The sequence below is a fragment of the Odontesthes bonariensis genome, chromosome 21 (genome assembly GCF_027942865.1).
Source record: "Odontesthes bonariensis isolate fOdoBon6 chromosome 21, fOdoBon6.hap1, whole genome shotgun sequence".
Taxonomy (NCBI): Eukaryota; Metazoa; Chordata; class Actinopteri; order Atheriniformes; family Atherinopsidae; genus Odontesthes; species Odontesthes bonariensis.
In genome coordinates, this window is record NC_134526.1 from 13,385,960 (window position 1) to 13,401,969 (window position 16,010).

General features: G+C 40.7%; 1 protein-coding gene across 3 annotated transcripts; it reads right to left on the reverse strand.

Moving 5' to 3' along the window:
• Positions 1 to 265: 265 nt before the first annotated feature.
• prkacaa (protein kinase, cAMP-dependent, catalytic, alpha, genome duplicate a) lies at positions 266 to 15,987 on the reverse strand. Of its 3 annotated transcripts, none has more exons than XM_075454947.1 (10): positions 15,204 to 15,987; positions 6,383 to 6,444; positions 5,736 to 5,864; positions 5,364 to 5,462; positions 5,175 to 5,257; positions 4,960 to 5,086; positions 4,744 to 4,839; positions 4,441 to 4,563; positions 3,649 to 3,813; positions 266 to 3,273 (listed from the first exon to the last, which is right to left on the reverse strand). In XM_075454947.1, exons 1-10 carry the CDS (start codon positions 15,247 to 15,249, stop codon positions 3,148 to 3,150), a joined length of 1,056 nt encoding a protein of 351 aa, XP_075311062.1. In that variant the 5' UTR covers positions 15,250 to 15,987; the 3' UTR covers positions 266 to 3,147. The 3 variants fall into 3 exon arrangements, with proteins under 3 accessions (XP_075311062.1, XP_075311060.1, XP_075311061.1); XM_075454945.1 differs by lacking the exon at positions 15,204 to 15,987 and adding an exon at positions 13,349 to 13,633; XM_075454946.1 differs by lacking the exon at positions 15,204 to 15,987 and adding an exon at positions 8,241 to 8,423.
• Positions 15,988 to 16,010: the final 23 nt, after the last annotated feature.

Sequence of the window (16,010 nt, forward strand, 5' to 3'; positions counted from 1 at the left end):
CCTCCCAAAGTATTTTTCTTAAAGTTTTTGATGTGTGCCATTTAGCAGGAATAAAATAGCACTTAAAAAACAAAAATGGAGGCCAGAATTTGATTAAAAAATCCTCCAACTTTCGCAAATAGCCGTTACAGATTCAGATAAAAGTGCTTTAAAGGAGTAAAGTGGAGTCAGAGCACTCGGAAAAGGGGAATTCTAAATTTCAGTAATCAACTAAACTACAACACAAATATATATAAATAAATATATAAAATATAACCCAGACATATTAGTCTTAACAAGTAAAACTTTATTGGAATGATACATTTTGCAAAATATTACTTTGTTTATATTTTTTTTAAACATACTCATTGTGTTCTAAGGGTATCTGTCAAGTTCTCCAGAGGGTAAGATCGTTAAGACTGTCAAAGGCAAGGATATACAGTATTGTTTCCCAAAAGGTACAATAGACTACACACACACTGTACCCAGGTCATGAGGGGGAAAAAAAAAGATTAATGTTCTGTTTTTTGCTCTTTTTCTTTTCTCAATTTTTTTGAAAATACAATTAGAAAATATGAACGCAAAACATCTCAAGATGTAAAAAGTGTTAAATGTTTGAGTAGAGTGAGCGGAAACCTGATGAAAGTAGAAGGCAAACGGGAGACAAGATGAATGTAGCACAGAGCAGCCGATGGTGTCGAGCTGATAGAAAAGAACGAGACGACTGGCGGAAGAGTTGTTCTGAGAAACGAAAAGAGAAAACGGTCTAATGGTTTTAGTGTCTGAAGTGGAGAACGTACTCCGATTTAGTCCTTTTTCATTTTTTGTTGTTTTGTTTTTTTTAGAACAAAGACGGAAAAGATATCACATGTGCTCTCGTCAAAGCATCATATTCAAAAAGTTTGAAAGAATTAGCACAAATTAATAAAACGGGAGATCTGAAAAAGGTGTGGCGTGTGCTTCGTTATTTTCACGACTCGACGAGTCGGTTGGGGGATCCACTGCACTGTTCAGTGCAACGCTCAAATCAACCAAAGGTTGGACAGCGACGAGACCGTTAACTACGCGAACGATGGCTTCCTAACGGATCTCAGGTCCGGGGGGGGGGGGGGGGGGGGGGGGTGTCTCACCATTGGCCTGCTTTGCCACATGCAAGGGAAGAAAAAAAAAAAAAGCTCACCAAAGAAACATGTATTATAAAAAAATACTCATCATGTTTCCAAACAGCATTGAAACATCTGCATTTTCAAAACATTCAAAAAGGTATCTGTGTTTGATCTCAATTACATTAAGACACTGCCAAAAAAGAACTACTCAAGCCTACTGAAATTGTTTAGTCAAAAAAAACAAACAAACAAACATTCTAAAAATGACATGTTACAAGACTTTTGACAAATAGATTGATGCACATCAAACAATTCACAGAAGCTTTTCAGTGAGATGGACAAAGTCTAGCACCTAGGGCCTATGGAGGGTGGGTGGGTGAAAGCTTACATCCTTCAAACCAAAAACGTGTTCAGTCAACAAACCAGCAGTAAGATTTGGTTTGCGATTGTCTTGCATCCACAGAAAGAAACTTGGCAAAAGGGGATAGCTTCGGAAGAGCTTCCTTTAGTTTAATTAGCTCCAAAGAAAGCTGGTAATGGAAAATAAACACTCCAATCCCAAACAGTCCTCCAAAAATCAGTTGGACTGCAAATCCATTTGACAGTGTTACACGTAAGGAACATTAAAAGAGAAAAGAGGGGGAAGGGGAGTGAACTGTCCAGGTGACAGGGTGTCCGTTCACTATTAGACATCTTGACCACAACCTCGGGTACCTCAGCTCAGATGAAGCACAATGCTCTGCCATATCTCTTTAAAAAGTGATATTGTACAAAAATAACATGCATGTCGTTGAAACATTTTGCTACGGTTTTGAGCTTTAAAATCCACCACCATCATAGTTACATACAGACAACTGCAATGTTCTCGGTCTGCAAATTTGGCAGAATTTATATATTTATTTATGAAATCTTAATTCAGTTTCACAGCTGAGACAATGTCAAAAAGATGGATATTTCATTTTGTCTATCATATTTATATGTATACATATATATATGTATGTATACACATATGTATGTATATTAATATACATGTATAAATGCACTATGAATTAAATAAACAATAGTCAGGAGTGTGACCACAATGTTAGCAGCTGCTAAACCACAGCTCATTAACCCACCCTTGAGCACTAAATAACACACAAGCACAGAGATTGACATAAAAAGGACAAAATGATCACCAATAGGATTTTTTTCTTTTTTTTTTAAAAAAATGCTCTAATAAATTTAGCTAAGAGAAAGACAGACTTTAAACGCAGACCCCACCTTCACTTCTCGCAGGTCTTCTCAGAGGAGTGAGAACCGTACGAAGTTTACCATGATAAATCATTTTCTGATTTCTCTGATCAAAGAAGTCCCCACTGCTTCGAACGCAAGCAGTGGAGTGCATCGTCTACCCAATTAATCATGCCACATCAAGCAGACAAAGGCAGGTGCAGAAAGTTTTCAAGCTTTTTAACCAAAGGGCCACAGGGGCCGACGCCGCCGCAGCCGAAACTCTCCACCGACGCGTTAGACAGTTTTCCAACCAGTTGGCATCATGATAGGCACATCTGTTGGACTTGGTATTGCTTGGACAGATTCAGGATGGAGAAGGAACCAGGCTGACAGGAAACAAAGACCACTCTGCAATCATTAGAGAAGCTTGTAGAGAGGGGCCCATTCAAAAAGGAGCCTTATAGATTCAGTACCTTCACAGAAAAATCAATGCATCAACCTTCAAAAAAACTGAAAATATGTGATTACGCCATCAGAAAGATACAATTCTAGCTGAAAAGCCACAACCTATGCTTGTTCGTGTCGAGCCCCTGTCACAAACACTAGAGGGATAAAAGAAAAAAAAAAAGAAGAACAGTTGAGAAACAATCAGAAAAGGCAACACTGCTGGTTCTGTAGATCTTTCTTCACTTTGCCTACCTTTCCATTAGGGGGGGTTTTACATTGTTTTCCTCATCACAAATAAGAAAGTCATCAGTCCACCCTAGTGCTTCCTGTATTTAGATCCCCTTTAACTTTCTAAATCTCTTTCTCTCTCTCTTTCGCTCCTCAACTCAGGGTTCAACATTTAGAACTCTGCAAACTCCTTTGCACACTTCTCTGTGAAGGAGACTCGGATTTCTTCTTCCTCATAGTCATCAAAGTTGCTTGTGTCACCAGGGCCCTTGCACTTGGGAATAAAGGGAGCTTCCACCTGAAACACACGTGACGGAATTAAAATCATTAAAAAACGTCCAAAAATGTGGTCTAATGTGGGGGGAAATAGAGTAAACAACTAATTTAAACTGCATTATGCCCCAGAAGAATGATAAAAACCTCATTTTTAATTCGACATTTTAACTTAAAACATTTGGGAGTTGAATGCACTCTAATACAGAAATAACACTCGAGTGACTAGCTGATCATGTATAATTGTTTCCTTCTATTTTTAGAATGCATTTTGATAAAAAAAAAAATGACCACATACAACACTCATTACATGCCTGACTGTTTCTCTGTGGCAGTTTTTCACACCTTTTCTTAATGTGCTCATTTGTACACATTTCTACTGTCAGAAAGCTGGCCTCACCTTCCTCTGGTAGATGGCAATCCAATCAGTGGTAGCAAACCACTTGTGACCCTTGATATCATTGACTCCATTCCTGAGGTTGCCGAAGCGCTTGGTCAAGTCCACCTGCAGCAAATTTCTCAAAAGATCCTTCAGGTCTGAGCTGAAATGGGATGGGAAGCGAACCTGCAAAAACAGTAAAAACAATGCGAGTGAGTCTCCTCAAGCCCAAAGTTTTGCGTCGTATATTATAGACTCAGCAGGGCCCCTGCCTGTGGCTGCAGAGCAGTGCAAGCCTATGTGACACTGTTCCAACTAACAATGGATATATGTCATATGACGTTTTGACTGCGGTTTTCATTTGTCGACAGTCATTTCGACAGGCTTTTATTGCAGTCACACAACTTGTTACATCTTGTTTAATGTAGTGTACTGATCAAATCTCAACACATACATTGGCTGTAAGCATAGCAGCGCAACGGTTATTCCTTAACTGATGCTCTAAAGACAAATCCTATCCTTAAACAAACCTTATTTTGCTGATGAAGGTCAAGCAATTAGACACCCACAGATCCCATGACTTTGAGGTTTGGAAGATTTGAGAAAAAGTTATTCAGCTACAACCAAAATATCTGTGGTTTTGTGGAAAGTATCAGCACAAAACAGAAAGCAAAACTGACCTTATAGTTTAGCTGAATTCTTTATACAAATACCATGTTACATGAAGTTTAGGATTTTCATCAGCATAAATATGGACATGTGAAATGATTTCGATGAAATTTTGTCAAAAATGAAAAGGTCATTTTCACTTACCTTCCCTGATACAATCTTTTCATAAATCTGAATGGGCTGGTCTGCAAAGAAGGGAGGATAACCAGCGGCCATCTCATATATCAGCACTCCCAGAGCCCACCAGTCTACTGCTTTATTGTAACCCTGAAAACACGAAAAAGAAAAAGCATTACTTCTGTCTTAATACAAGCAGCAAACACTGGTCCCACAGTTTTAAAGTTGATTTGTGATGACAGCTAACTGATCCCATGTTAATCTCACAGCTCCTACATCGGCTCTTGGCATTATAAGCACCGCTCACCGGGAACCGAGCTCAACACTTACTTTACTGAGGATGATCTCTGGTGCTAGGTACTCTGGAGTCCCGCAAAGCGTCCAGGTCCGGCCTTTCACCCTTTTCGCAAATCCAAAATCTGTTACCTAAGGAGTGTACAACATACACAGCTCTGAGCACTGAAGAGCATGTTTATGAAGTCATTCTTAAAGAAATTGATGATTCGGGCTGAAAAACAAACAAACAAACAATGATGCAATCCTTGCCTGTATGTAACCTTGCTGGTCAATAAGCAGGTTCTCTGGCTTTAGATCTCTGTAGATGAGATCCAGCGAGTGAAGGTATTCAAAGGTCAGTACAATCTGGGCTGCGTAGAAGCGGGCGTGTGGTTCACTGCAAAACACAGAATCTCATCTCTAATTACAGTCAACCAAACACTGTGTGAAAATACTATGGCTGACTTACCCAAAACTCGACTTACCTGAATCTACCGATCCTCCTTAAGTGCGAGAACATTTCACCCCCAGGCACATACTCCATCACCATATACAGATTACTGTTATCCTGCAGCCAGAGAAGCGAAGCCTCAACTCGACAGGCAAAAACCCCTCAACAACCAGGTAAACAGACTTTGACTGACACAAAGACAAAGAAACTCTGAAGCGCATACCTTAAAAGAGTGTTCCAGTCGCACCAGAAAGGGAAAGCTGACAGCTTGCAGGATACGTTTCTCGTTCAGTGTGTGTTCAATCTGCTTCAGCTTCACTACCTACAAAAGATCGGGGAGGAGGCGTGTTCAGGATCCCACAAAACAATGAAAAAGGACAAAAAACAACAAAAACAACTGAAATCCTTGATTTATTGTTTTATGTCATAATGTAAGGCAAGTCTTTCTGACTTCTCCAGTATATTGTGCAAGTAGTAAAAAAGATCATGTTAACACTTTGGAACAACCATATTGCTGAAAGGGGTCATTAACACACAATCACTTCTATCTACCATGCTTTGTTCTCTTGCATTTCATTCATCAAAAATGCCGTACCTTCTGTTTGTCAAGTATTTTCATGGCAAAATGCTGGCCTGTCTCTTTGTGTTTGACCAACATGACTCGACCAAATGAACCAGTGCCTAAGGTCTTCAAACGCTCAAAATGGTCCAATGCTGCAGTTTGCTGGATGGATAGAAGAAGAAAACAGTAAAAAAAAAAAAAAAAAAAAAAAAAGAAGAGAAGAGAAGAGAAAAAAAAAGCATTCTTCGACACGTATCACGACGAGCAGCACTAATAACCAATTTATAGCATTTGTACATTAATCATCCTTTTTCCTTTCCGTTTCCTTTTTATTTGAATATAACATGATGGATTATTAAAGAGGTGCACACAGGGTGCATATATGTATTTCAGAAAAGCCCAGCAGAGGGTGCACTGCTCTTGTGAAATAAATAGCCACTCATGTTCGGAGACGCTTTTCATGATTCTGCCTGACTGAGTCGAAAAAAGAAGTGAGATCCATTCTAAAATTCCATTTAACTACAGTACAACTGGAATTCCATATACTATACTACTACAGCAATACAATATATATCCATCAGCACAAGCACGTTAACGCTGTGTCGTATTAATAGAATGATTAAAAAGAAGGAAAACAGTGCAGCTGAAAAAGAAACGGCGGTAATCCTTCACCATCATACCTGTGCTGGATTCTCCCATTTCTTCAGGAAATCTTCTTTGGCTTTGGCAAGAAATTCCTTCACTGCAAGCAGAAACAAAGAGTGTGTTCAGACAGAGTTTTGGTCTCAATGATTTTTTAAAAGTGGGCCAACCGACTCTAATCGTCAAGGCCCAGAGAAGAACATAACTGTGTTCTTAAATGTTCAGCAGTTTATATAAACATATTTGATCACCTACAAGAGTCTACATTTAACAGTCTTCTCATCTTAAGCTCGTTACAGCAAAAGAGGACAACATGTAACACACAGCTAAATGTGTTAATCAAACCAATGCTAAAATAAACTCAATGCTGCTTAGTATACCAGTTCACCTAAAGGGCAATGAGAAATCTATTTAACAATATGACACAGAATTCCTGGCTTCATTCCAGCAAGATTAAAAAAGGGAAAGGCAAAGCTACAGACGAATGACTAAAACATCCTGGAGCAGGCGACCAGGATCAACTTCATTGGAAGCCCTGTGACTAACATTACTAAAGAAACTAATTACCAGAAGTCGGACATTAGTTAGAATTTATAGATTACACAACAGAAAAATCGGTGCATATGGGCCAGGACTGCAGTATAACATCTGTCTCACATGCCTATATGAGAGGACAGCTACCCCTGCTGTTGGCATTGCAAAAACAAACATGGAACACATGCGATTATAGCCAACAGACATATGGTTGAGGGCAGATTAATTACAACTTGGCATCCATATTGTCATATGGAGAAGTTCATTTGTACCCCTTATCTTTATGGGGCTAATCACACTGCAGTGTGAGAAAATGCAGATAACCAGCCCTTCCTCATTCCTACTTACTGTAGGAACCAACCACAGCAGCCGAGGGACAAATGGTATTTTAACTGTTAGCCTTAGACATAGAATGGTGGAAGTTGAAAATGGACAACTGTTGTCAGAAAAACAATAATTTCAGTTTAGAAATAGAGCAAATCCACATCTTTAACTGTCATAGACACTTACGTGCTTAACAATTTGGTGGCATATTTTCACAGCTGTAGAGTCAGTTCAAGGGAGAAATAACGGATGATAATTAGTAACAGCTATACCAAAAGTACACTATTCACGATCACCTGGAAAACTATAGAAATCCACGTTAAGCCTTTCAGGGTAATGTGGAATTTCTGTAATCAATGCAAAACAGCAGCCTAGGGCACAGTTTAGACAAAGCCAGTCAGCTGTCAACAGTGAAAGTGGAGTGGAATGCATTTATCAGCTTAATGATGTGAATATTTACACCAATGAGCATTTGGAGAAACATTTAAATTGTAAAAACTTAAATGAATATCGTGACAGAGCTACAAACCATCAACACATACGTGTCTCGTGCAATCTTTGTGCGTCTCATTCACACATTGTCAGAGCCCCACAAAGCTTAATCCTCATTTTGTTGATCTGGTTTCCTGCAAACTCTCTAAAGACCTGCAGCTCCAACAATAGGATGGGAGAAAGCCAGCAAAAACGGCAGAGACCAAAGTTCACATAAACATGTCGGGAGCGCTGTAGCTCCCACGGAGAACACTGAAAGCAGCGTGGTCACCAGGGAGAAAACGCTTCCTGTGAAAGTCGCTCAACTTCCACTTCCAAGCAGAAAGAGTCTAAAATGGAGCTATTATTGGAACTACGCCGAGGAAAAACATGGACACCATGGAAAATGCCGCTGGGAATTCAATGGCTAAATTTCTCTTGTCGGGAATTCTGTTGGTCAGTATTCCTGTTAGATTTGGGAGGGCTGGCTTCCATGACTACTCTGGAACTTGCAAAAAGAACAAAACAACTCCACCCTAACTATTCCCTTAACCCCAAATTCCTTACCATCTGGGAGGGCTATGGGTACCTCTTGTGCTGCAGCATCTGCTGAGCGCGACACTGATTCACTTGAGCGCGAGGATGACTCCCTCTTCCCTGCATGCCTTCTGGAGCTCTTCCTGTCACACATTAGCCTTGAAAAGTCTCCCCTGTACTTCTTCCTTTGCCTTTTCGTCACAGCCACTGACTCATGACCTATCCTCCCTCTAAGAGCACTCTGGTCAGATCAGCACCTACTCATCAACAAAAAAATAAAAATAACGCAGTCAAGTGTCCTTGCCAGCAGAATGTCTTCAGGCTTTCCAGTGACTGTCACTATGTCGGAGACCAAGTTGAAAAAGTAGCATCCACCTTCACCGCGCAGTGAGACAGCATGAAGTGTAGTACTGCTACTGTTAACACTGACACAGATCAATTGGACCCTTGCTTGGTTTGTATCAATATTTATTCTGTACACAAAGTGCTCTCTGCTGTTCCCTCTCATCTCACACACACACACAAAGACACACACACAGGCTATATATTGATCTAAACAGGGGCATAATCACCACGGGGAGGGGCATAAAACACTAGCTGGTATATTTATCCAACCCAGAGATGAAGTCCTATGGAAAACTAGGCCTAAGTAAAAACCCTTGAGATGAACCACACAGCTCTAGATGCAACCAAAACTTTCCCTAATTAGCAGAACCAATCAGATGACACATCTTTGATGAAAAACCTTCAGAGATGATCTGGCTGTTTACAAAAACAGAAAAGTGGTGCTCTCAGGAGACGAGCAAAACAGGAATGCTCAACCACGGCTAAACTTTTTTTCCCAGCCGGAATGCACTAGTCTATGTAGTGCCAGTGCTGAATTGATCCTCGCAAAAATCAATCCCGCATCACTCCCCAGGGCCTCACTGGCCCACTCTGACGCAGAGAAAAAAAAAAAAAAAAAGGGTTATATTAGGGCGAGCTGACCGACATTAGACCATGAAGCCCGTTAAATCAGGTCTCGGTCGACACCCGGCCTTGTTCAGATGGCAAAAAGGCCCATGTGGTGCATGACTAAACAGTTAACTGTGCAGACAGAGCAGCATATAAAACTAGAAATGTGTTTGTTTGCAAGCTTAAAAAGGCTGAAAAAAAAAATCAATTTTCAGTCACCAGCTATATATGGCCAGGGGACATTTACAAGTAAAACCACCAATGGAAAGTTGTTTTATAATCTACTGTCCAGAAACACACACACTGGCCAATTGGACGGAGGACCTGACATGCTGAGCGGATGCTCATTTTTCACTTTCATGTACTCATCAACAAGCAGTAGACAGGTAAAGTGTCTGAGTCAATTGGTTTCTCTGTGCAGTCATCAGAATTGTTAATTGTTAAATGACTGAACTCAGAGCAGATAAAGATGAGGGGGTATTCCCCTATACCTGCTTCAGTTAAAAGCACAACTTTGCAGAGGGTTACTGTGACCTGTTTTATGCCATCCTTTTCTTACTTTGGACTGCACGTTCCACTGCGTTGAGGGTTTCTCTGAAATATATTAGGTGATATAATTTGTTTTTGCTCTTCCACTCCTCTCACTGTAGTCATTTCAGTGAGCTGCATCGCTGTGTTAATCTCTCCTTTCGTGGTTCCCTCATCTCATTTACAAGGCGCACTTAACCATTTATTTGACCACACAATGTGTCTTGAAATAAGTCTCATGATTTCTGCTACATCACTTCACTTTGTATTATGTTCCATTTAGGTATTTTAAGTGTGTTTGGTTAACAGTTTACACATGTATTAATCTGCTTCAACACAAGAATTTATCATTTTGGGATAAAAATGTGACAGTTTTACCTTGGAAATATATATTTTTTTTACTTTATGTATAAGGAACATGACACATAATATCTGGTGTTTTGAGCAGGTCTTAGAATTATACAAAGAGAGTTAGAAGGTAAGTAAAGCTAATAAAAAGCACTTGATTTATTGAACACCAGCAAGCATGAATGCCTTTATATTTGCTGAAGTTTTGACAGTCTGCTGGTCTGAAGCATTGTGGTTTGTGGTCAAGGAAGGAAGACGCCAGAAATGACTTTAGAGAGACAAGTGTTGCTTTTAAGCAATATGGGTAGAGTTATAAAGGCATTTCCAAACGTGGAGTCCATCATTCTACAGTGAGAAATAGAGTTAAGGATAAAGTATCAATTCTAAGACGCATCTCGAGGTGAACATGAATGATTCTGCATTAATGTAGCGAAAGAACATAACTCAAGCAGAAACAAAACAACAGTATTTGTGATCTTCTGACCTCGTTGTGGGTGTCTTTGGGTTGCATTCAGCTTCCGTAAAACACAGAAGAAGAAACATGCAGCTCCAGAGTTGTGCTGAAATTGCTTGGACACATTTGGGTGATATTGAGGAGGCACAGAGAGCTCCTTAAAAGTATTTTTTAACTTCACACGAGCAAAATATGACTCCGGGAAATATATTATTGTAGCAATACAACTAATCTGAGGGACCAACACAGCTAGCCCTAAGGTCAACTTAAGGTCAGACAGTGCAATGCTGAGACAAACTCCAAAAATACTCCCAAGAACCACATCTTGACTCTTCAGACCTCAGTCAGCATGTTAAACATTAAAGTTCATGACAGTACAATTAGAAAAAGACTGAATGAGTATGTAGCTGGTTTGGAAGGGTAGCCAGAAGAAAGCATCTCTTTAAAATGAACATGGCAGTTCAGCTTAGGTTTTAAAAGTTGCACCTGAAGAAAGCACAAGACCTTTGGACAAGTGTGAACAAAGTGGAGATCTTTGGTCATGATGCCATGATGTCATGGTGCCACGTCTGGAGGAAACCAAACACAGAATATTAGCACATAACACTTCAGACCAGCTGTTGAGCATGGTGAACTGAAGCAATGACCTGTTAAAAGATTGTGCCAAAGTTTTTGGCAAGTAGGCAATGACAGACAGCAATACTGCTGCACGACATCTACCGTCTCCGAGTTTGCCACAGGAAGGGGCAGCAGATGGCACCATTCTGTAGATAAAGTCATTAAAGTTAGTTCAAAAGGTTTTTTTTCCCCACTCTTTCCTTAAGTTCCTAAAAAGGGTCATTAAAGTTTCTAAATCTAGGTGTTGACAGTGCAACCCAACAAATGCTGCTCTAAAACATAATTACATTAATTTGGTTTTTACATTTTAGAGGGGAGTGGCCAGTGTCTGTGACAGAGTGAGAGAAAAACAAGCAGATTTACATAAGTAGACCACACCATTTTGGACGATAAAAAAGAAAACAATCTAATAAATGTGCGAGTGGTTTGTCAAATATGTTAGCTAATAATATTCCTGGATAGCGAGTTTGAATATCATTATTGTGTGGGACACCTGTATATGCCTCAATTATACAACTAATATGGGAATACTTCTAATTAAACTTCTAATTTCTCTCTTTTCTTATTGAAATATTGCTGTTCGTGTAAAGACATGGCCACTGTTTCCACAAAGACAGCAGGGCAATATCACTGAGCTATTTTTAGGGCTGAACTTGGCACTTTTAGCTCAAGATAATTACGAACATGGAAAGCACGTCTTAAAAGAATTTTGAAACCATCTCTCCTCAGCAGGTTGAATTGGCAGTGAACGGCAAAGTATGAGCATCGTGTTTACAAATGTTAATCATTCTTCAGGTGTACCTTGAACTGAACTAGTCCCCAGAAAAACTTAATTTAGAAAAAACACACTCAACCCCCTTTCTAAACTGGTCAAAAAACCCCAAATAACACCTGGTTTTTAATTTGAGAATGTCTAAATGACATTCAGTCCCCCATCAAGTGACTGCAGTAATCGTGGGCATTTATTGTGCTCTGATGGGAATGTCCAGGTGCTAACCCTAATTTTCACAAAGGGTGCTGTGCTCAAGGAAACAAGGAAGGGGACAGCAAGTCTGAAAGAGAAGTGAGATGAAGCTCCACTGAGGTAAATACTGACTCTCCACTCTCCAGCCAGTCTTATCTGGTGGAAAAATCAACAAAAGTCAAAATGGCGATGATGGATGAGAGATTACCCCTCTTCCCCATGTTGAAATTACAGGACTTCTTTACAGATGCACAAGTATTGAGAAATATTACTGCTTCATATGCAATAGTTTTAGTCATGTTCTTGCCATCGCTTATGCTATTTAGCCATGTGGTACCAGAGGAATGCTAGAATACAGGGGGTTACTTTTCCACTCATGGCCAAGAGATTTCACCCCCACATAAATCCAGAGTTTGTGAAACCAAAATGTGGATCATTACACGCTTAAAAATAACAACTGCTGGTCTTTTTGAACCACCAAACTTGAGCCTCGGTTTCATTCTGCAAGCTCATGGATCTAAGGATCATTTTGCAGTATTATGCAGCTCTCCCAAATTGCCAGTTCAGCACTGTTAGTTTGCCCGAGATAGCCGATTGACATGTCAACACTATCACTCTATCAGTGCAAATTTATGACAAAGCCATACAGGAAGCGATCAGCGATCCAAACACAAACGGGCCGCATGCGCAGCAGGTACAGGACAAGAGTCACGCAGATATTTATAGAACGAGATAGTTGTACTTTGACAGAGAGCCACCTCACCGTTTCTAAGATTCAAAACGCATGACTGAGTGCATGACATAACTGGCAAGCAAGGTCTTGCTGACATCTTTAAGAAGGGTTATGATGGATGCATCCGAGTCAAAGTAGTCTCATAACTACACTGCTTAGTTTAAGGCTGAAAGCGTTTTTGCACTATAGTGAAGTGACAGACACTTCCACAATAACTGATAAATCTCTTCCTTTTCCTCTCCAACATGAACAAAAGAAACAGAACAACAAAATTTTGCTCATAATGTTTTTGTACACAAGGATATAAGTATAAACAAGTACACACTGGCCACAGATAACCTGAAAGAAACGTCACCCGACCCAAGCAATTAGACACCCAAGTCTCCAGTGCATGAGATGCATTAATAAAAAAAAATTAATTTCTGTTAAATATCAGAGTTTCAGGTCTGTCTATGACTGGCTAGATACGTGGGCTACAGCATGAACTACAGCTCCACCCATAACCATTGCTTCTGTCCAGCACCAGAAAGAAAACTCACTCAGGCTGCAAGCCTCTAGCTCCTCCTGTTGTTGGTGATGTCTGCCGTCCCCACTGCTTAAGTCCCCTTGGCAGGGTCCAGCTCGGTGAAACAACCTCCCTGCCAGCTTGTGAATAACAGACATCATACAAGGCTGGAGGAAGCCAGCTAACAGCAGGCGTAGTGTTTAAACGCTTCAGTTAAATCCGGATCTCCTATCAAGTGTGAAATCAAATTGTACTAACAACGGCGTCTTGACGGCTCAAAACGTCGAGCTATACTGGCTGGCTGTGTTGAGCTTGTAAAGCGGTAGAGGAGATGACCAACTGTGCAGAGCCTGGGCTGGTCCTTCCTTGCTCCTTCACTTCCTGCTGCAGTTCACAGTGTCTGTCCGCCCTGCTTCTTCCTGTGGGCCACAAAACAGCTCTGTATACCGACCGGTGCACTGCTCTCCACTTGTCTTCTCCAGTCTGGAAAGTCCTTTGGCAACCAACGACATGCACCTGAAACAGCTCTCAACTCTCTCTTTCCATGTTCCATAGAAACCAAAATGGCCTGCCATGTTGTCCTTTATCTCTAGCTGCTCTGTGGAAAATTACTCTTGGGTGTGGGCTCTATACCCATGGTCTGCACCTGTCTCTGGAGATCAGGGTGGGCCCGCAGTGATCAGGCTGATAAGAATGTGAAGCATGACATAAATACACCTAACAGCAATGCCTCCCTAACCTACCTACCTTTTTTTGACATCTGAAAGTCATGGCCTTATTAAAACCTTACACCTACTCTCTACGAGTAACAAGGAGCTGTTGTTCATTTCGCAGATACCTGTTCAGACTTTGCACACTTTGGCGTCATTTATGGTGTTGCGTATGTAGACGTGAAAAAAAATTGTCCTTCCAAGCGTTCCCTACGGACAGTGAACTCGATGAGTAACCGAGAATCTTCAAGACAGGCTTTTGGAGAGCAACAACTGTCTTACATCAGAGTATCTCTCTGTCCATGTCATGCATGCACACACACACACACACACACACTTAGCTACAAATAAGTGTGCCCTTGTTCTAAATGCTGCTCATCACATGTTGTTCAAGAGACTTCTCTACTCCCAAGTTTCTGCCTGAAGAGGATCGCCCTCATGCATCATATGATCCCTTCCTGGTGGCTTTTTTTTTTTTTTTGCACCATTGACCAACTTGTCTCTTATTTCTGTCAAAAAAAAAAAAAAAAAAGAACTTTTTGGGGGAACCAATGTCATATTGCATTAAGACTCAACTCCTTAATCAATGCAAACAAAATAAGTGCTCCACGTGTTTGCATTTCTTAACAAGACTACCCCTGTTCACAAAGAATGTTTTGTCCTGAAGTTATTAAGTTATTAAACAACTCGACACAAGGGTCTGTGTTTGCGATGATATTACAACCCGTCATAACCTTGTGAGTAGAAAAAAAAAAAATCAGCAACAAATAAACCACGAGAAAACCTATGACTGTTGTATAAGACTAGCTGTTTTCATCCTCACTGGCACCTCTAAGTATCACCTGGGGCTTTTAATCACGAGCTTTTCCACAGGATGAGAATGATCTCCATCGTTTGGCAAAGATGACAATACAATTTGGCCAGTTCATGTGGGGATGTGATTTAAAGCTGTTAAGCCTTCTTAACTTTGCAGTTTATGTTCATTCACTTTTACATAACAAAGAGACTAAGTTATGTCAAATCCTGCCATCGACGGTGCTGAAACATTGACGAAGTTTTAAGTTGTACTTGGAGTAGTTGTTACCGTAATGGGAAACAGGAAATGACTACAGCAAAGCCATGTAAGAGCAAGCGGCAGGATACAGCTAGCTGCTGCAACTACGGGTGCAGGGTACTCACCACTTTCCATCTCATTGCCCTTCTTTGCGGTGGGCGTGTTGCCCATGATGGCAGGCTGATGGTGGAGTCCCGGGCTCGGAATGAGTTTTTCTTTACAAGTCGTTGTGTGATGCTACAGCACTAACACAGTCGTTAAACCCAATGAAACTGCTAACTACTAGCTAACAGCTATCATAATTGGCGAATTAATGCAAATAAATTCGTTACAATACTTTTCAGTTTTGAATTCGGAAAACTCCAGCCAAGTGAGTGTATACAAGTCTGCAGCTAGCACTGACGCTATGGGAGAGCTAGGCTAGGACGTTAGCTAGCAGAGATAGCCAGCGGATATAAGCTTGCTAACGTTAGCTCTTCAATTTCCAAGCAAGCACCGGGAAATCCTGGTGTTACTCAACAGTCCTTTATTTCCAGAGGCGGTTAGTTGTTGTTTTTTCCAAAATCCAAATCAGTAACAGTTCGTCGAAAGATGTTTCAGTATTTCCAATTAGCAAGCTAGCATTAGCTTCCAGCGTCCCTTGCAGTCGATTTCTGGCCTGAGCTAACCAGGTGCTATCTATATGATGACAGGCCTTGTCAGCTGGGACCTGAATAACTAAATTTGTATCCAAGTAACTCGTTTCTAGTCTGTCGGTTACTTAAGTTGATATATATCCATTCGTTTGAAAACCAGCCGTCAAGTGCATCGGTTCCCTGGGACCGACCATCTGATAGTCGATTCTTCAGATCAACAGACCCCTTCCATTACTCTTTAGACCGCAAGGGAAACTCCAGTCATCCATCCACTAGGTCCCGCCTCTTCACGTTTCT